The sequence below is a fragment of the Carettochelys insculpta genome, chromosome 3, assembly GCF_033958435.1.
Source record: "Carettochelys insculpta isolate YL-2023 chromosome 3, ASM3395843v1, whole genome shotgun sequence".
Classification (NCBI taxonomy): Eukaryota; Metazoa; Chordata; order Testudines; family Carettochelyidae; genus Carettochelys; species Carettochelys insculpta.
The window spans coordinates 88896443-88911534 of NC_134139.1; the positions used below are offsets into that span (position 1 = coordinate 88896443).

At 45.9% G+C, this 15092-nt stretch overlaps 1 protein-coding gene across 3 annotated transcripts in view; it reads left to right on the top strand.

Moving 5' to 3' along the window:
- EZR (ezrin) overlaps window positions 1–14790 on the top strand; it is a 54551-nt gene extending 39761 nt beyond the window's left edge. For all 3 annotated transcript variants that reach the window (XM_074990300.1, XM_074990298.1, XM_074990299.1), the window contains exons 8-14: window positions 7057–7153; window positions 7641–7804; window positions 9093–9223; window positions 9986–10146; window positions 10487–10579; window positions 12451–12702; window positions 13378–14790. In XM_074990300.1, coding sequence (XP_074846401.1) covers window positions 7057–7153; window positions 7641–7804; window positions 9093–9223; window positions 9986–10146; window positions 10487–10579; window positions 12451–12702; window positions 13378–13542 — 1063 coding nt within the window. In that variant the 3' untranslated portion in view covers window positions 13543–14790. The remainder of the gene's footprint in view (window positions 1–7056; window positions 7154–7640; window positions 7805–9092; window positions 9224–9985; window positions 10147–10486; window positions 10580–12450; window positions 12703–13377) is intronic.
- The last annotated feature ends 302 nt before the right edge of the window (window positions 14791–15092 follow it).

Consider the following 15092-nt stretch of genomic DNA (forward strand, 5'->3'; position numbering starts at 1 on the left):
CAGCAGTTTCTGCCAGACAGCGCATGCGCTGGTGCGTGCCGCTCCCTTGCGTGCTCCTGGCCACGTGCATGATCCGGTCCCCGCCAGTCCCTTCTTAACCATCATCGGCTGCAGACGGAATCCGCTCAGGCTGCGGCCAGAGTCTGCGTATTTAGAGTTTTCAGAGTTTTTAGTTTTTCGGAGTTCTTAGTTAGTTTGTTTGTTTCTTTCTTTATTGCAAAAAAAATAAGTAGAAAGTCTTAGTAAACAAGAAGGATGAGCGGAGGCAACCTGGGGATGTGAAGGCCAGTAGGCCTTCTGCTGCGGCAGGCTGGGGTCCGTGAGAGGGGAACAGGCACAGAGAAGGTGCTAAGTACCCTATTAACAGCTCAAAGACTCACCGCAATGTCCTCTTCAGGATTCAAGAAGTGAGAGTCGTGCCGTGAAGCTGTGCCAGCCTCTGATGGGCACGGTCAACATATTAGGTGCCTGGGGGAATCACACGTCACCCAGAAATGCTCCTTTTGTGCAAAGCTCATGGCCAGAGCCAGAAAGGATAGGGAAATGTGGCTGAAAATGTTGCTGTTTGATAAGGCCCTCCAGCCAGATGTGCTGGAGAGGCCTCAACCGGAGGGACCCACAGGGCTCCATAAAAGGAAGGCGGTGTCCCTCACCCCCTTGGTGCAGAAACGGAGGAAGCTCTCTCCAGCCCGATCCCTGCTGGTGGCCACAGCGAGCAGGACGGGCGTAGCACACAGCCCCCAGCTGCAGTCACAAACAAGCGGCAGCGCATGTGGCAGAGGCTGAGCCTCCGATTACTAAGCAGCCAGCCTGTGCAGCGTTCAGAGTGGCGGACAGGCAAGCGCTGGAACCGGTGGCACTGCCACAAGTGGCACAGACCCCCGTGGCACCAACGGTGCAGGGCCAACAGGCACGCAGCCTGCAGGCACCGGAGAAGACCACCTGTGCGGCACCGCAGATAAGCGTGCTGACCATGGTGCTGACAGCGGGGCCAAGATCCCTGGCATGGGAAGGGGCGGAGCCAGCCCCGCAGGGGAGGGGAAAGGCAGCAGCGAAAACCTGGCACCGCAGCCCTTCTCTGGACAGGGCTGCTCTCAACAAGTCCTCCCCTTACGCTGCGAACACCAACCAGGAGACATGGGTCTCCCCCAGCCTACCCAGAGCTGCCTTCTCTGTTCCTCCAACCAGCATCACCATGGCTCGGGCCACCCTCACCCTTTCTGGGATTTGACCCTCTGGAGTACTATCACAAACCAGTTTCACCATTGTCTCAGTCATCCAGATGATCTCGCTCCCCCAGACATTGGGGGTATGCACCTCGAGAGTGGTCCAGGTCTCCATCCCAGGAACTGTGCCCGTGCTGCCACGGTCATCCTTATCATGCTGGGCATAGACACCACAGGCATACACCCAGGGGCAGGTCCCCCACGGGCACTCACAGACGGGGACGGAAACACGGTTGTCTCAGGGGGAGTTGATTTTGGAACCCTGAGATTTTCCCTCACAAGCCTCCAGTGAGAGGGTGTACCACCGACAGCAGGACCCTGAGAGTTGAAGGGAGGTCTACCCTAGTGGTTCCTCCTTGTCCTCCCCTGACGAGGCTACGGCCCCCGGGGATGTTGCGCGCCCCCCCACCCCCGGACGACCTCAAACAGTTTCAGGAGCTGTTGAAAAGGGTGGCTTTCACGCAAGGCATCCAAACAGCAGAGGTGCAGGAGAAGCACCACAAGCTCCTCAAAAACCTGAGGCCACCGGCCTCGTCCAAAATCGCTATCCTGCTCGACAAAGCAATCATGGAGTCTGCTACCACTATATGGCAGACCCCGGCTTCCGCTCCACCTATAAACAAGAGAGCAGATTAGAAATACTTGGTCCTGGCGAAGGGCATGGAGTTCCTGTTTAGTCACCCACAACCAAATTCACTGGTGGTAGAATCATCTCCGCAGAGATCGAAGACTTCCCAGTACAAAGCAGGGGGAACAGACGGAGATGCCAAGAAGCTAGAGCTATTCGGCAGAAAGGTATACTCCTCCTCCACCCTGCTGCTGAGAGTGGCAAATTATGCAGCACATCTAGCGAACTACAACTTCGACAATTACTCCAGGCTTACTTCTCTCATGGATTCGCTTCCAGAAGATAAGCTGGTGCTGAAGGCCATCGTGCAGGTGGGCTATGCAGCTTCGAGGACAGGAGTCCAGATCGCCCTGGACATAGTGGACACGGCGGCACGCTCAATGGCTACGGCAGTGGTCATGCGCAAGGAATCCTGGCTCCAGACATCGGGTATCCCGAGGGATCTGCAGGCAAAAATTGTCAATCTCCCTTTCGACACGCAGAAGTTGTTTGCAGAGTCAACTGATTCGGTCCTTCATTCCAGTAAAGACTCAAGAGCTACACTCAGAACCCTGGGTATTTATACCCCTCCATACAGAGAGAAAAGTATTACCCTCAACAAAGGCGATACCCGTACCAACCTCAGCGTGCTCAGTACCAACGGGGCTATGACCAAGGGCGGCATCAACAGCAACAACCGTATAGAACTTGTTGGTAACGTCGCCTAGGAGGCCGTGCATCCTCAGAGCAGGCCCAAAGGCAACAAGTTTGACGGACAGGTCGAGGGCTGCACTATTACTACCATCACACAACGTCATCCACAATTAATGTTCCTTCATCGCCTCCGACCATTCCACTCACAATGGCAAAAGATCACCACAGACAAATGGGTACTGGAGATCATAGCCACGGGTTACGTGATCCCCTTTCAGTCGCTCCCACTGCCAAGACCTCCGCCCAGGCCTCATCTCGGGGATGCCTCCCATGAGGCGAAACTCAAGCACGAGGTGGACCACCTGATGCTTATAGGAGCGGTGGAAAGAGTGCTGGAGCGGCTCCAGGGGAAAGGGTTTTATTCATGATACTTCCTCACAGAAAAGAAAACAGGAGGCTGGAGGCCCATCTTAGATCTTCGAGGCCTCAACTGGTACTTGCGCAAACAACCCTTTCGGATGATCAGTCACCTCTATACTCACGGCACTGGACGATGGAGATTGGTTTGCAGCCCTCGACTTACAAGATGCGTATTTTCATATAACAATCCACCCGGCTCAGACGTTTTCTCCGGTTTATGGTCGGCAAAGAACATTTCCAATACAAGGTTCTGCCGTTCGGCCTCTCCTCGGCCCCCAGAGTCTTTACCGAGACTCTGGCAGTGGTGTCAGCCTACCTGCACAGACGGGGGGTATTTATATTCCCATATCTGGACGACTGCCTACTGAAAGGTGCCTCGAAGGCAGAGGTACTACGCATGATACGCGTAACAGCAAACACGTTTTCTTCCCTGGGCCTGGTCATCAACCTTGTGAAGCCAAAGATCGACCCCATGCAGGACATAGAGTTCATAGGGGCACGCATAAATTCTATCACAGCAAGGGTTTATCTGCCCGACGCTCGCTTTCGCACCATTGGTTCCCTGGTACAAGTCATTACATACAGCCCCATGGTGCCGGTTTTAATGTGCTTGCAGCTGCTAGGCCACATGGCAGCGGCAATGTTCGTGGTACAGAACGCCAGATTGCATATGCGCAACCTGCAACATTGGCTGGCGAGCGTCTACAGGCCGGCATCCCACACCGTCCGCAGGGTGGTGTCGCCCATGACAGAGGTGCGCAGATCCCTGCAATGGTGGGTAAACCCCAAGAACATGCTAACAGGGTACCCTTTCACCAACCACAAATCTCTATTTTTCTCACCACCGATGTCTCCCACATAGGGTGGGGAGCACACATTGGCGAAAAGGTGAGCAAGGACTGTGGTCCCCTATGGAACAATCACTGCATATAAATATACTGGAGCTGAGAGTAGTGTTCAACGCCTGCAAACGCTTTCGAGACCATATACAAGGCAAGGTAGACGGGATCAATACAGACAATACTTCCACCATGTTTTATATAAATCGACAAGGCGGAGCTCGATCCCGTGCCTTATGTGCGGAAGCAGTCCGGCTGTGGAACTGGTGCATTGCCAACACTATAACATTGAAAGCCTCGTACTTACCAGGCGCTCACAATGTGAAGGCAGACCAGCTGAGCAGGCGCTTCGCACTCACACACAAGTGGCAGATCCGCTCCGATCTGCTACGACCGACCTTTCATGCATGGGGATTTCTCCAGATAGACCTGTTTGCCACTCAGCACAACAAGAAGTGCCCCCAGTACTGCTCCAGGGCAGGATTGGGGCGGGGGTCCTTGGGGGACGCATTCACGATTTCATGGAAGGGCCCCCTGCTTTACGCGTTTCCCCCCACAGTGCTCATCCACAAGGTCCTGCAGAAAGCCAGGAGGGAGAGAGCCCACATGATCCTAGTGGTCCCAACATGGGATCGACAGCAATGGTTCCCCTTGCTTCTGCGCATGTCGGATCGTCCACCGCTTCCCCTTCCGGTGGTGCCGGACCTGCTCACGCAGGCCCAGGGGTCCATAGTGCATCCACACCCCCGAGGCCTGCGCCTACAAGCATGGTTAATCCATGGCTCAGCTCCCTAGAAAGTACATGTATGGAGGGAGTAAAACAAGTCCTGGAAAGTAGCCGAAGGATCTCCACCAGGAAGACCTACAAGCAGAAATGGACTCGATTCACTGCATGGTGTTCCACCAAGCAGTTAGCTCCCCTTGAGGTGCCTATACCTGTAATACTAGAATACTTACTGGACCTCAAGAGAAGTGGGCTCTCCCTCTCTTCGTTGAAGGTCCATCTCGCCGCTATTTCGGCATGAAGAGGAAGGGCCCACGGTGTTTGCCCATCCTATTGTTACCAGGATCCTGAAGGGGCTGGTAAACCTGTACCCCCCTCGGAAACCGCTTCCACCATCGTGGAGCTTGGACCTGGTGCTCAGCGCGCTAATGGGACCACCGTTTGAACCCTTAGCTACAGTTTCCCTCCATCTCCTTACGATAAAGACAACCTTCCTTCTTGCAATCACGTCAGCTCGCAGGGTGAGTGAGCTCGCAGCAGTTATGGCAACGTCGCCCTGCATGGTATCCTCAAAGGAGGCGGTAACCTTATGGCTGCACCCAGCCTTCGTTCCGAAAGTTTCTTCAGAGTTCCATCTTAACGAACCTATAGTTTTACCCTCGTTTTACCCTAAGCCTCATGGCTCCAGCAGGGAGGCACGCTTGCACCTCCTGGACATGAGGAGGGCATTGGCCTTCTACATAGACAGGACTAAGTCCTTCCAGAAAACGGACAGACTCCGACTCCTCTCTCGCTCCCAGGTCAAAAGGAGAGGGTCTCTCTTCACAGAGAATCTCGAAGCACATTGTGTCCTGCATAAAGATGTGCTACGAACTTCGAAAAACTCCTTTACTGGCCCTGCCTAGGGCTCACTCCACCAGGGCAGTGGTGGCATCAACAGCCTTTTTCAAGGGCATCGCGCTAAAAGACATCTGCAGAGCGGCGACCTGGTCATCCTATAACACCTTCGCCAAGCATTATGCCCTACACTGGGTATTCCAAGAGGATACCCGCCTCTCGACAGCGGTCCTTTCGGGGGCAAGCTGCACATAAACCGATTACCCACCTCCTTTCTTGGGCTACTGCTGGGTAGTCACCTATCGTGGAGCACCCACAGGGACACTCGAGGAAGAAAGAGAAGTTACTCACCGTAGTAACAATGGTTCTTTGAGATGTGTCCCTGTGGGTGCTCCACCACCCGCCCATCCTCCCTGCTTCGGATCTCTGTTTGGTGGTTTTTCAGGAGCATCCGAGGCGGTTGGTCAAGGAACTGGCGGGGACCAGATTGCGCACATGGCTGGGAGCGTGCAGGGGAGCGGTGCGCGCTGGCGCATGTGCGGTCCGGCAGAAACTGCTGGAAAGATCTGATCTGCGGCGCCGGGGCGAGCCTGACACTTATCATGGAGCACACACGGGGACACATCTCAAAGAACCATCGTTACTACGGTGACTAACTTCTCTTTATTAGAAGTAATTACCTGGACTGGTTAAACATTTAGTGTTGGAAATGCTTAGAGGTTTTTAAATGCATGTTAGAAATGCCTGTCAGCACTCTGGTATATCATGCAGCCATTGACACTGTTTGCCATTTAATGATGAATTTCCAGATGTACAGCCCTCCCCCATCCCCACCAGGATGTTATAGAACTTGTAAGCAAGTACTGGAATTTTGCAAGTTTGTTCAGTTGTTCTACTTCGCCTCATTATATTGTCCAGATTAGAATCTGATTCTTCTGTTTTAATTAGAATAGAGAAATTTTTATCTTGCTGAGAGGAGGTACTTGATCTTCACCACAAAGGCCAAGAAGCAACAGCCCTTTACGCTGGTCATTTCTTTTGAAGGAACACAAAGGATTTTGGCCCAAAATTTAAATGCTAATTTATTTTCAAATACTTAAGAGAACTGGTGTGTGGGTTTTTTTGTTTAAAACTGCATGTGCCTCAGCAGCTTCTGAACATAGTATTGATAAAGTAAAACCTAAAAATAAAATGGAATCAAAACCAAGTAGACTTTGTAATTCTCTAATTTCTCTCATCTTTCCAAACTCAGAACTTCAAAAAGCACTTGGCATAAGTTAAGATGAGGGGAGGAGGGGTTAAAGATCTGGACTTGTAACTTTTCTGTTTTTCTTAATTTGAGGTCTTTGTATTACTGAGAGGAATTATTGTCTGTTTGAAATTAACTTAAGTATTTGAAAATAAATTAGGATTTAAATTTTGGGCCAAGTTGTGCTTTAACTGCAGGTATGTTTCCCAGTGGCAGAGAACTGTTGTGTGGGTTTTTTGTTTAAAACTGCATGTGCCTCAGCAGCTTCTGAACACTGGGGACACATCTTCCCATGGGAAGGACCAAATCTTTTTTCTCATGGGGTTTATTTAGTAGTTTTAAGTTGTCTAGTCCTGTGTTTGCAGCATGTGGCTCAGGGGTTGCCTAAAGGGGAGTGAAGCAATGGTACATCAATTAATCTTTCCACAATGTGAAACAAACGCACATCATCTTGTGGTGTTTGTATGTTGGTCTCTTCTAATATCTGTATTTGTTTTCAGGTTGACCCCAAAGATTGGCTTCCCCTGGAGTGAAATCAGAAACATCTCTTTCAATGACAAAAAGTTTGTTATAAAACCTATTGACAAGAAAGCACCTGTAAGTACCTTTGCAATGAACTCTTTCATGTCAAGTGTAGACAGTTAAATACTTTTTACCCTCCACACCATAAAATCTAGAAAGTCCTAGATCTTATTTCTATTCATGGGACTTCCCTGCATGTTTGGTCTACAAACCAATACTATTGTAACCACACAATGTCATGATTGTGTAATAAAAAGAGGTGGCTGCTTCAATATCCTCCCACAAAATCTGATTGACTTTCCAAGCGTTTGAAACAATAGGAAGCTGTTTCTGTGCTACTGTTACTCCTTTATCGAGGTATTTATGGGAGTGTAGAAACTAGGAATATGTAATTGAAAATTCAGCTGCTATTAATACTTAAATGCCTGTGCGTGCCTTTGGATGGCAGTAGGAAAGTGGCCATATGGTTGGTCGACCTACAATAAGTTAGAAATACTTTGTCTCCTTCCACAAGAAACCACTCCCTCGTAGACTGAATTCCGTTGTTCTGTCTCTTTCCCAGGACTTTGTGTTTTATGCACCTCGTCTAAGAATTAACAAGCGGATCCTACAGCTGTGCATGGGCAACCACGAACTGTACATGCGCCGCAGGAAGCCTGACACCATTGAGGTCCAGCAAATGAAAGCCCAGGCCCGTGAAGAGAAACACCAGAAACAGTTGGAAAGGTGAGCTGAAGTGGACAGAGGAGGAGATATGTGGATAACTTGAATGCAATCACATTGTTAGGGTAAAGCATGTTAGTTGTGATGACAGCTGAACAAGAGATGTAGGTGGGGTTCCACCAAAGCAAGTGGTGAACCTTTCAGATGCTGGGGGCTACTACGCTCATCCTGTCATAGCGTGAGGGGAATATCTGGCCCTAGATTCTAAACTATAATTGAGTGGGTACTGACTATGTGAAGAAGAAATAATTCAAAAGAATGTGACACTTGCCAGACTGGCTCAGACCCGAATATGCCAATATCCTATCTGACAGCAGTCAGTACAAGAGGCTTGAGAGGAAAGTATAAATAAAACTAGACTGAGCAGTTACAGAATAATACCCATCAAGAAGTTTCTTCCTACTGCCATTTGTTGGCTTCTACCTTGGAGCTTGAGTCTGTCTAATGTAACTGTACTTACTCTTCTTATCAACATGGATTTTTAATCCTTTCCTCCCATTCTGTTAAAATCTTGGCCTCAGTGATAACTAGACAGGTCTGCAGCTTTTGTAGGAAAATGGTTACCTCATGTCAGTGTTTATATTTGCTGCTGTTGCTGCTGCTGCGTTTCATCCTCTATTATGAGAGGATAAAGAGGACCATGTGATTAGACTAAGCTTTTTGTTTTCTTTGTATATTTCTAGCAAGTAATTTTGCTCAGCTCTGGGCATTAGCATTAGTTTAGAGCAATCTTCTCAATGGTTGTCTGTATGGAAGTATTTACATCATCATCATCAATAACTGGGCTCAGCATCCGTTGGTGTCTGATGCCTCTCGCTGTTTCCTTCCAAAGTATTTACATAGCTGTGATCATTTTTTAGCAGGACAAGGTGGGGGAGAATCTCTTATTGGACCTTCTTCTATGAGTGAGAAGTTGGTCCAGTAAAAATTGTTACCTCTCACACGTCATGTGTCTGGTATCGTGAGTGTCATGGGTGCAACTACGCTGCATCTGATTTTTCTGTGAGCTGTCTGTGAATCCTTTCAATTACGCAGTGCATCTGGGAGACCTGGTTATGGGCCAGGACCCATTGAGCTAGGTGCTGTATAAATATAGAACAAGACAGTCCCCACTCTCAAGGTCACTCTAACAGGGTTGGTTGTTTTTGTTTTTTTGGACTGCCATTGCAAACTGAGCAGAAGCTTTTACTGAGCTTTCTACAGAGTTGCAGAGGCCCTCTGCAGCATGGATGGAATTCAGTGGATCTAGCAAACTCCTGCCTTTCTAGGTTCTAAACTTTTTTTTAAACAGGCAACAGTTGGAAAATGAAAAGAAGAAGAGAGAGACCGTTGAAAGAGAAAAGGAGCAGATGCTGAGGGAGAAAGAGGAGCTGATGGTGAGACTGCAAGAGTACGAAATAAAGACCAAGAAGGCTGAGAAAGGTAAAGGACTGTGCTGGTCAGAAAGCAGGATGTGTCTGATCCCACACATTGGGCTTTGCCTGTCTACTTTGCAAAGCAATGATATGACTTGACAGCTGCCCGTTTCTGCAGCACAAAACAGACTTCAACCGGAGTGTGTGCATGTGTATACATACAGGGATAGTGAATTCTTCCCTTGTTAGTGCAATGGTCACTCGCTATTGTGTAGAAGAGGTAGATGTGAAAAGACCTTAATTTTTTTGGTCTGGGAAATGAGGAAGGTGTAATATGACTATTTCCATCAGTGAGGTGACTCAAATATTTCTCATTAAGTAGCTCTAAATGGTCCCTCCTTTAAGTACCCTGCCAAGACACCTGCTGCTTCATTAATAAGACATCATTGAAATCTGAGGTTTTTCTTCCCAAACTCCAATATGTAAAGCAGTATGGAGGATCAGAAGCAGCAACATCCAGTCCCTAAACTGGTTCATATTCTGACACTTTAGAGTTGCTGTGTTTTCCTCAGTATGGACTAAACCCCACCATTACGCTCATTGCCAGAATTCTGTAAAAGGGGTGTTGTCTTCTGCATAAACTATAGACTTCCTGTGTGTCAAGTAACCCCACCCAGGCTTGTTCAGAAACCACCTTGGAGTTTGTGGACAGAAGACCGAAGAAGTATTTCTTAGCCTTGTTCCTATGACCATTTACTTTGGTGTGCAAGACCCCTTTTTAAAAGGTTTGTTAAACTCACTGGTTTATTTCATGCCTCTTCCTTTACAGAGCTATCAGATCAGATCCAAAAAGCCATTCAGCTTGAGGAGGAGAGGAAAAGAGCACAGAAAGAAGCTGAACGCCTGGAGGCTGAGCGTTTGGCTGCTCTCCAAGCCAAGGAAGAGCTGGAGAAGCAAACAGTTGACCAAATGAAGAGCCAGGAACAGCTGGTAGGAACTATAAGCATTTTTGAGGCTTAGCATATAAAACCTTGAATTGTATATTTAAAGTGGACTCTCTATTGCATATCTTTAAATGAAGCTTAGGGTACTAGGAAGTAACTCCTTAAGCCACAGGAAGCACTGCAATAGCATAATCATGGAATCCTCCTTTGCTGGGGAACTTTTCAAATGATACACCATGTAAGTGCAAGCTGCCCATAACTTAATGGAGTCTTTATTACAGTGGCAGTCTATTCACAAAATCATGCAACATTTGGATCGCATTTCTCATTCACAAAAGCATTACTGAAAGAGCTCCAAGGATAATTCTAGCTTTGCTATTCAACAGGCTGCAGAGCTTGCAGAATATACAGCCAAGATTGCTCTTCTGGAAGAGGCAAGGAAGCGTAAAGAGAGTGAGGTTGACGAATGGCAACACAGGGTGAGTTTCTGTGCTTTCCTAAATTGATCCAGAGCTTTCAACTTGAATTAGTAAAATGCACCAATATGCTCAGCCTTGTACAGCAAATTGTCATATTTGGCATTCTATCATCCAGAACTCTCAAATAACCAGCATTTTAACCACAAGTAAATTGTAATAGTTTTTGGTAACTACGGTACAGTAGAAGTAAATACAAATAAATACAGTATAAGTTCACAGAGTACAATGCTATTGTTGGCAAATAAAGTACTCTGCATACATTTGTTTTCTTAATATCTAATCTTGTTTTTCTTTAGTGTTATGCATTGTTAGGTATACTGCTCTATTATCCAGAATATTTGAATATCCAGCAACCTCCTGGTCCCAGGGCTTCTGGGTATGAAAACTTACTGTACAACACTTTTTTTGAAAAAGGGGAGCTTTAGTAAAGCATTAATGGAAATGCTGAATTTCCAGATGGGGCAACTAACTTCCAACACAAAGTTCAATGTGAAATCTCCCTCCTCCTCCAACAGATCTGATCCTCTCAAAATGCTAAACACTGAGCAGTAGAACAACTCTGAATGTGGCCTTTACTACAGAATCATGGTCAATGTATTTGGGCATCTAGGGATACATGTTATTAAATGAAGGAGAGACAAATGGACACAGTGTAAAAGCACTAATATAACAGTCCAACACTTCTGTTCTTGGAAAGTGCCTTCTTCTGGACTTGACTCAAGGGATGCAGCAGAAGTGAGAGCAAATCTGGGAGATCCCTAAGTGTGAAGTTTATATTTTTGTTTAACTTATGTTGGTGTATTACATCTGGAAAACATTTTCTCTTTAGTTTCCTACTGTCTTTGCTATTTTGCACCTCCAGAAAAACATTTTTGCAGTCTCCTTGTTCAAAAAGAATTATCATGTAGAGGAAAATGTGTGTCCTTGGTATTTTTTTATGCACCAATTAGAGGTTTGGTAACTATCCAAAAGTTCTGAGTGGCTGGAGATAGTATGGATATTTCAAAACTTTGGTGAAAATTGCCAAACTCTTACCAACAGGTCTCCTCCGTATTTTTCAGCTACTTTTTAAAGCTGAAGATTGCTGTAGTATTACAGTCCCTATCTACATTTGCTAGAAGCTCACTTCAGCTTTCTCACAAGACCATAGTTAGTCCTGGTTAGAGAAGAACTGTTCAGTAAGCAAGAAGCCCAATTTCTTGCAGCCTACATGCCACCTCAAAGCTCCACAATTTAGGGACGTGCATTTCTTGTTGTATGGATGTCCCAGCTAAGGGTGACCAATAGCTGCTTTCTCATTTGAAAAGTCCATTGTACAGGTTGAATCTCTCCAATCCAGACATCTCTAGTCTGGCAATTCCCCTGCTTTTGCATTGTCAGTGACCCTGTGGATGCTCTGTGGTTGAAGCACTCGTGGGGAAACATGGGTGGGCTTGGGCCAGGTGCACAGTTGTACTAGGGAAGAGCAGATCCTGGAGGGGCAGGGCAGCATTGACATCCCCTTGACTGGCAAATTGCCTGGTTTGGGACCAATCAGGTCACAAAGGTGCTGGGCAGGGAGGGCTCAACCTTTTTGTTTAGAAATATGGATTCTACATTCCCCTACAATACCAGTTCTTCCCCAGGCATTGTTATATGTTAAGGAAGACTGTTGCTTAATGAAATTATAGTGGCTACATCCACTATCCTAACAAACCTTAATCTCACTGAAGAGAAAAGTACATTTGAAAGCATTCTTCTGATTTAGCAAATATCCAGCCATTCAAAACGCAGAACTTGCTTTCTGTCCCTTACCTTTGGGGTACTACAGTGTGTTCACTGAGTTGGATTTAAATAAACTCTCTATCTGCTTTTGTACCCATTTTCAAAAGGCCAAGGAAGCCCAAGATGACCTGGTGAAGACAAAAGAAGAGCTACATTTGGTAATGACTGCCCCACCACCACCACCACCCCCTATCTATGAACCTGTGAATTACCATGTCCATGATAACTTGCAAGATGAAGGGACAGAATATTCAGGCTACAGTGCAGAGTTCTCAAGTGAAGGCATCATGGGTGATCGCAATGAGGAGAAACGTATTACTGAAGCAGAGAAGAACCAGCGTGTTCAGAGGCAGTTGATGGTAAGAAAACAAAGTAGCAGGTCTTTGCCCACGAAAGCTTATGGTCCGAGACATCTGTTAGCCTATAAGGTGCCACAGGACTTCTTGTTGTTCTTGAAGATACAGACGAATATGACTACCTGTCTGACACTTAAATCTAATGTTGCTGAAAACTGAGTCCTGTTTTAAAGGCACAGCACTTTCAGAGTGGTGTATGTGAAATATTACTCATTTATGGAAGTAGTGTGCAGCATGCTCTGAGGACTCAGCTACTGCACCCCAAATATTTGTAGTGCACTTTTTCTAATGTCAGTGCATGGTAGCAGGGTCTACATGGCCAATTAGCATGCTGTAGATCTACACACATGCTTGCCAAGTACTAATCTCCATGTTAGACAAGCCTTGAAGTCTGAACATAAAGCTTTCTGTTCCTGCGCTTTAACATGATTTTTTTTTTTCATGCAATTCATATGGGCTTTTCTCATTACTCAGACACTGGGGCTGTGTTCAAATAGCTTATGTTCAGTTTGTTTTGATATTTGGAATGTCCAGAGGGTCCTGTTCACCCATTTTCCTCTGCCCTCTTCTGTATCCCAAGGTGGTCATCAGATTGCTTCTAAAACATCCTTCAGTCTGTCAAGCTCTCAGCTTTTTTGTGAGACCCAGCTTTATAACATCCTGTACTTAATGTTGCAGACCCTGACAAATGAGCTGGCCCAGGCCAGGGATGAAAACAAGAAAACCCACAATGACATGATCCACACAGAGAACATGCGGCAGGGCCGTGACAAGTACAAGACGCTGAGGCAGATCCGACAAGGGAACACCAAGCAGAGAATCGATGAGTTTGAGGCCATGTAAGCACACTTTAGAGACCAGAATGGAAGACTATGGGAAGGGCAGATCTTGTTATACAATCTGCCTTTTCTGAGGGGTCACTGTATGACATCTAAGTAGGTAAACATCAAATGCACTAAACCTAGAGAAACTCCTGCTGTCATCTTATCCTTCATTAAAATGTGGTGACTGCCTGCTGGGTCTGTTAGCCAAGCAGTTAATCCTGGTACCTTTTGCTCGTTTGTATCTTAGTGCCAAAAGGCCTAAAAGTCACATCCATTTTTTTTCCCCATGCAGGGTTTTTTAACACTACATCTCTCTCTTAATGAAGATATTATGGTGTGATAGGTGATGCATCTGGATTTAGTTAAAAAGAGGGCTGTTGGGTCAATTTTGTGCCATATATATTTGCATTCTAGAAATACAGCCAGACTAATTCTGCTTTGTCAGTAAAGACCTGCAGGTCCTTGTTATAATTTTTACCAAATGCTACCAGCAACCATCAGAAAACCTGTAATTTCTACACCCTAAGTGTAAAAGGTCATTTTTTGTTGTTTTCAATTGGAAAAAGTCTGGCAGTGATCACTCAGAAGAAATGCAGTATAGGAACATTCTGATACCCTCCTGGTATAGATAGGCAAATCTTCTGTTGGACTCATGCACTTGATGTTGTATACTCCAGCTTAATTAATGATCAGCTGTAGCGTAATATTTATATTTAAGTGGTAAATGTGGATTGTAACACTAGTCTAAAAAGGGAAAGTTTTTGCTCTGTATATTCGGTTACCTTTTTCAGATTTAATATTAAAACAAATTGCATATGTAAAAATTTGCCTAAACAATACACTTAGTCTGGGCTACAGAAGCAGCATATGAAATTGAGTACTTGCAATAAAACATTTTGTAAAGAATTTTTTTACTTCAAAGAAAATTGATATGCACGGGTCAGTATATACTACTTAGTGCATCTATTTTTTCTAACAAATTTTCTAATTTTTTAAAATATTTGATTTGATAATACTTCAGACTCCAACTATGAAGGGACTATTTGTTGATATCCCCCTTATAGTCTGTCAATTTGAGCATTTGTAGACTTCCCTTGACACCCTCCCCATCTTTGAAAATTTGTTAAACTATCACCAAATATTGTTGGTTCTGCACCTTCACTAACTGTACCTATTTGCTTTATACTCTAAAGTTAAGCCTTTATCAAGGTGTCATGATTTTTTTTGCAATAAATGAATATAAATAAAAGATCTGCAAGGTAACAAAGGCTGAAGTTCAGTGTGTTTTGTGGGGTGTTTAACCCTAGTTGAGCAGTGCTATGGGGATGATGAAACTATAGTGCATCTCTACTTGTCTCAGTCTGAACTGTGACAGCTGAAGTGTAACAGTGATTGTCCCTGTAGGGAAAAGCCACTTTCTCTTTGCTGGGTTATGGAAACAGGAATACATCTGCTTGTTGTAGTAATTAGTGAACAGGGGAGACATTTCAGATTGCATGTTCTTCCTACCCAAGAGAAGAGGCACCTAGCAGGAAACTGGTAAGTAAATTGATTCCTCCTCCCCCCCTG